This window comes from Nestor notabilis, unplaced genomic scaffold, assembly GCF_000696875.1.
Source record: "Nestor notabilis isolate BGI_N333 unplaced genomic scaffold, ASM69687v1 scaffold11028, whole genome shotgun sequence".
NCBI classification, from domain to species: domain Eukaryota; kingdom Metazoa; phylum Chordata; class Aves; order Psittaciformes; family Psittacidae; genus Nestor; species Nestor notabilis.
This window is the reverse complement of record NW_009941546.1, coordinates 90,442-96,441: the sequence shown is the minus strand read 5'-3', so window position 1 is coordinate 96,441 and position 6,000 is coordinate 90,442. Positions and strand designations below refer to the sequence as shown.

Sequence of the window (6,000 nt, the reverse complement as noted above, 5' to 3'; positions counted from 1 at the left end):
ACACGAAGTTGTGACTGAAATCAGTCCAGTACTCTTGGGTGTATTTAAGCACTTGAAAGTTTTTGATCTGTTACATGTTGAACTCCTTAGGTTTCATAGGGCTGCTTTCCTTATTAAGATTAATAACTGGTACTGTGCTGTGTGCCCCTTTTTCTCTAAAGAGGCCAATAAACTGGAAATATTAGGAGCACAGTTTGCTTGAGGAAATGGCTTACCATCGTAGTTGCTTAAAAATCAATGTTGCTGGTTTTCCCCAAACGTGAATTAAAGCAAAATTAGCTTTACGCTTATCTCTACCTGGCTAAAATCTCTGTAGAAATTCTGTGGTGTAGAGGAATATCTAATATTAAAAACAAGGGTAGTTGCATATTTGGATAATTGCGTGCTACTTTTGAAGAAACTTGATGGCTTGAGACTATTGGCAGTGTTCTAGAAAAAGCCTATGTTGGTGGATTTGATAGCCACAACTGGATGTGAAGAGGTCAGCTCTCAGAAGTACGGAACAGTGGTGTAATGCAGTGTAGGATAGTGATGTAATGCCGTGTAGTAGTTCACATTTTGAGCTCTTGCTGTTTCAGCAGTTGCTGCTGTTTAGGGAAGCAAGTGAGAAAAAGCCTGCCCAAGCTGCTAAGCATGCTCAGCTGAAATAGCCTGTAATGCTAATGGTAAAGAACTAATTGAGAAGGGATAAAATAGGCTTTGTTCCGAACAAAAGCATCTGTACTAAAGCAATTTTAGGGAAAACAAATACCTCTTTTAAGGAAGAGTACCTTCCCTATTAATGGACCTGCTACATTTTTTATGCTGTGCGTGACTAGTACCCTTCTTCCAATAATCTAAGACCACAGATTCTTTTGTGTCAAGATGTTTCCCTTCTAATGAAGATCCAATGCTTTAAATTGGTGTAAGTGGTTGTTTGTTATGTTTGTGACATAAGATCATAATGTTGTAGAGAAAAATATTCTGTGGTAAGGTAATACCTCTCCTTCTGAGATGCCCAGTGAACTCTTAACAGCAGCTTAGACTTCTTGTTAGGCTAAATTGTCCTTCAAGATTTCACATCATTCCAGGTTCTTCCATTTTTGAGTGATCAGAATATAACCCAAATTTTTCATCTGGACAAACCTCCAGAAGTACATCAGTAATAATTAGAATTCCTAATTTGAATGTATCAAGCGTAAATTTTATTTCCTCCTTTTTTCCTTTTTTTTTACCTTGTACTTCTAGAGTGCTACTTTCAGAACTATGTCAGAATATTGGCCATCAAAGTTAAGTGACTGTTTTTAATAGAATTTTTTTCCCCTCCCTCTTTTTGGAATATTTTCTAGGTTTTCTTCAAAGAAATATTCCTGTATATCTTGGAAACCTCTACTAGCTCATTCGATCATAAATGGATGGTTATACAAACGCTGACAAGGATATGCGCAGGTATTAAAGGCCGTTTGGTTCTAGTTTTTACATTTTTATGCTAAAGAACAAAACTACTTGCCTGTCATTGAATGATCTGGTTTTTATTCTAAGGTTGACAATGTCCCTTTGTTTTATAGATGCTCAGAGTGTTGTTGACATCTATGTGAATTATGATTGTGATTTAAATGCAGCAAATATATTTGAAAGGCTGGTTAATGACCTATCAAAGATTGCTCAAGGAAGGGGTAGCCAAGAACTTGGCATGTCCAATGTTCAGGTAAAAATTCCACCAAAATTTTACGAAGCTTGATTGTTTTGCCATGATAGTTTAAGACTAAACTCTCAATTCTATTCATGTATTGCTTTTAAAATCTTTTCTAGGAATTAAGTTTGAGAAAAAAAGGATTGGAATGCTTAGTATCAATCTTGAAGTGCATGGTGGAGTGGAGTAAGGATCAATATGTAAATCCCAACTCTCAGACAACACTTGGTAAGACACAGGATGTGATTCTTCTGGTTTTAGTCAAGAGATGCTTAAAGCTCCAGGAGTTTAGTGCATTTTTCCAGTATTTTGATACTGCTGGTGTCCAGATAGGTAAAACCTCTTGCATTAAAAAAAGAGAGAGAATAAACTTTTTTTTTTCTTTGGTAGGAATATTGGTAAGTTGGGTTGATGTAATTTGAACAAGATATTGTAAGTTGTCTTTTCTTAATAGTATGAAGTCCTAGAAAGCTACTACACTGAAATTTACTAAATCCTGTTATTTTCTGTATTTCTAATTTTAAAAGGCTCACAAAACTTACTTTGAAGCTCCCTTAATTTCATCTAACTTCATATTGATCAAATTACTACTGAAGCAAGCTAGATGGAGAGAATTTATTTATTTATTTATTAATATGTAGGTGTAGGATTTTTAATGTTGTAAGCAGTGAAGTAACTAAATCGTTACTTGTTTTAATCTGGTTTCCATCTGACCTGACATGAAAAATACTAAGGTTAGGTAGAATTTTCAGATTAAGCACGTAATGTTGGTAGGTGAAGCAATAACCTTTTAGAGGTTGTTAGCACAGCTGCTGTTGTGAACTGAGAGCACCAGCTCTGTGGCATGTGTGATCGTAAACACTTTTAGACCCTCTGTTTCGAAAACAGCGTGATTTGCTTCAGGTCAAAAGTAACATCAGATTGAAAATAAAAGGAAAGATCTGTAATTGGGTTTCCATGGTGTCTTCCCCCTCCCCCCCAAGTGTGCTTACAAATTATAGTTGTAATTTAAGGCTTAAATTTCAGGTATGTGATGGACTGGAAGAATCCTCCTTGGTAGATTGTAGTGATTTTTTTGTTATTCTCCCTATCAGAACAAAAGCAGAATATTTATATAAAAACAAATAGGTAATTGAAGGTAACCCTAGTGAGTTTTGGAAGCCTTCAGAGAGGATTTGAAGAATAACCTGTGATTTTAATTTCTTTTCACTGTATGTATTTTGTATGTATGTAATCCTTTCTAATTTATAGGCCAAGAAAAACCCACAGAACAGGACAGCAATGAAACCAAACACCCTGAGACAATTAACAGATATGGAAGCTTAAACTCTTTGGATTCTACTGCTTCATCTGGAATTGGCAGTTATAGCACACAGATGTCTGGCACTGACAACCCAGAGCAGTTTGAGGTCCTAAAGCAACAAAAGGAAATAATAGAACAAGGAATTGACTTGTGAGTGCCCTTTTATCACCCATGGGAGGGTGGATTCTTTTGGAGCTATGAAGATTCCTGGGTTTTTCTTCCTTCTCCTCATAGATACTCATCTTGTGTTAGGAAAAAAACTCTGGATGTAACAGCACTTCCTCTGGTGAAAGAGTGCTGAATGGTGTCCCCTTTGGAGCCTGTCAACAGTGTTTTGTGTTAACCTAATTCCTCACAGCTAGAAGATGAGTACTCTGTATGTTTGTTCTTTTTTCTCCAGACCTGCTTGTCTAAAATAAGATTTTTATATTTGGATAAAAAGAACATTGAACTCATGTGATCAGTTGAATGCAAGCCATTTTAGTGTACACATTACTGATGAAAGTGTCTATATGCTTAAGCTCATGCTTCCTTCTGATTAATTAATTTGTCATAATTAGAACTGGAGGATAGCATAATTTTTCTCTGCAGTCTTGACATGAATCTTCTGTGCGATTTCAGCTTTGTCACCTTGCGTCCTTAGTGAGGTCACTTTATGCAAAAATAAAAGTTTTCTGCAGTATAGTTCTCAGATCCTGAACAAACATTGCTTAGTCCTTTAGGGTTTCGGTTTCTTTCAGTTACCTGGTTCCATGTCTTTGTACATTTCCATTCTTACAGGCAACTCATGGATTTTTTGATTGCTTCATACAGATTAAACTAAAAGCAAGAGCGTAATAGTTCCATTCCAAGCGAAGACTTTGCTATTTCTGTGGAATACTTTTTTATCCACAAGTGCCAGTGTAAATGATAGTATCTAGGACTCTTTACTGGGACTTCTGTAGATGCCATGCTGGCAGTTATGTAGCAGAGAGGAAGAGGGAGTTGTTCACAGGGGAAAAAATATAAAATCATCCAATGATGAAGGGAATAATCATAGAAGGGAATAGCATATTCTTGTCTAATGCACAGTTTGATGAAGGAAAAATATTTAATACATAGATTTTTCAATACTTCATCCAAAATTATTGACTCTTTTTACTTAAGCTGGTACAGCTTTGTGTATGGCTAAATGTGTTAACTCTCATTCCATCCTGATCTTCATTGTACAGATTCAATAAGAAACCAAAGAGGGGGATTCAGTACCTGCAAGAACAAGGAATGCTTGGCACTACCCCTGAAGATATTGCTCAGTTCTTGCATCAAGAGGAAAGATTAGATTCAGTAAGAAAACTCTTTTCCTGATGGTCGTTTTTGCTCATGATGATGTTTTTATACTAATTGCAAATCACATAATAGTGTTTTAAAGTGCACAACTTTATTGTACATGAAGAAAAGGAGACTTCTCTCTACAAATTCTAAAATTGAAAGCTCAGGGAATTTGGAGTATGCATTAGAGCTAGAAACTGTACTGTATGCGTCCTGCAGTTCATTGAAGTGTAAAGGGGAGACTGACCTGCTAAAGCTGACTCAAAACTTGTACTTAGTTGGTAATATAGCTAGAAGCAACTTACTAAACAGGATGTACTTTAGTCCAGTAAAGGACTGCCAGAAGAGACTGTGCTTCAGAGACAGCTAAAAAATAGTCATGCAACACCATGAAAAGCATTTTTTTGCTGCCTCCCAAAGTAATGTTACTTAATCTAGATTAGTTCTTTGATTTTATTTACAACTGCTGGCTTTTGCTGGACTTGGAAGAGGCCTGCAGTACTGGCTGAGGAGGGTAGAAGTATATCATGTGGGTATTGTCATGAAAAACTGTGGTTTCTCAAATGGCAGTCTGCATCACTGTGCTTAGTAGCCATTCCCATTGTTGTGTAAGGAAATGCTTGCGTATGTACCCGTGCTTGCAACTGTGACTGAAGTCACAAATTTCAGTATTAGAACTTAGAATCAGGCATCTAAACAAATCTTTAACCTCAGTTTATATATACAAGCATCTTTATATGAATGCACAGTATTTTTCACTGTACTCTATTGTGTTGACAGTGATCAACTTGGATGCATTTGTTTGCCAGCTGTTTATATTTGAGCGTCACTTAAATCTCTATGAGACCTGTACTCTAGTAGAGATAAAATTTAGTAACATCTTCATTCCTGTAGTAAGTCTCCTAACTACAGAAATCATTACAGCAGAGAACAAACAATCATCGGTAATACTAACTTTGTCTTGTGCACCTAATAGCAAAAAATAGTACATGAGTAAAATGAAAGGAGGAGAAAAGCAGGCAGATATGTATGAGCATGTAAGAGTATTATGGGGTAATATATGGCCAAAATACTTTGCTTTAGAGAGTATTTCTGCTTTCTCTCTTCTTTTGTGAGACATGTAGGCAATATGACTTTGTTCTCATTTATGATTTTTTCCCACTGTAAATGCACTAGTTTGCCTTTTCTATTCTTATTTTAGACTCAGGTTGGGGAGTTCCTGGGAGACAATGATAAATTTAACAAAGAAGTCATGTATGCATATGTAGACCAACACGACTTCTCAGGAAAGGATTTTGTTTCAGCTCTGCGTATGTTTCTAGAGGGATTTCGTCTTCCAGGAGAGGCTCAAAAAATTGATCGCCTCATGGAAAAATTTGCTGCTAGGTATTTAGAATGTAACCAAGGGTAAGCCATACTTTGTCTTCAGAACTTTGGAAAGATGAATAATAAGTAAAAGAACCTAACATGTTCAATTTGCTGTTCTCTTTCTCCTTTCTGCCCTCAGGCAAACTCTTTTTGCTAGCGCAGATACTGCGTATGTTTTAGCATATTCAATTATCATGTTGACAACAGATCTTCACAGTCCACAGGTACGTTGCTAGAAAAATATTTGTGTAGTCCATAAACATCTTAACTTCTGGGCTTTGTGACAAAGTAGTTGTAAAAGTTCCATGTCCAACACCAACATTTGACACCAACATGTGTGTTAAGAAAT

The 6,000-nt window shown here is 36.3% G+C and overlaps 1 protein-coding gene across 1 annotated transcript in view; it reads left to right on the top strand.

The window, feature by feature from the left end:
• Positions 1-1,547: 1,547 nt before the first annotated feature.
• The window catches only part of ARFGEF1 (ADP-ribosylation factor guanine nucleotide-exchange factor 1 (brefeldin A-inhibited)), a gene marked incomplete at its 5' end in the record, with an annotated part of 33,159 nt that continues 28,706 nt past the window's right edge, over positions 1,548-6,000 (top strand). The window contains 6 exons of the mRNA XM_010020959.1: positions 1,548-1,687; positions 1,792-1,900; positions 2,924-3,125; positions 4,187-4,298; positions 5,485-5,690; positions 5,791-5,875. Coding sequence (XP_010019261.1) covers positions 1,548-1,687; positions 1,792-1,900; positions 2,924-3,125; positions 4,187-4,298; positions 5,485-5,690; positions 5,791-5,875 — 854 coding nt within the window. The remainder of the gene's footprint in view (positions 1,688-1,791; positions 1,901-2,923; positions 3,126-4,186; positions 4,299-5,484; positions 5,691-5,790; positions 5,876-6,000) is intronic.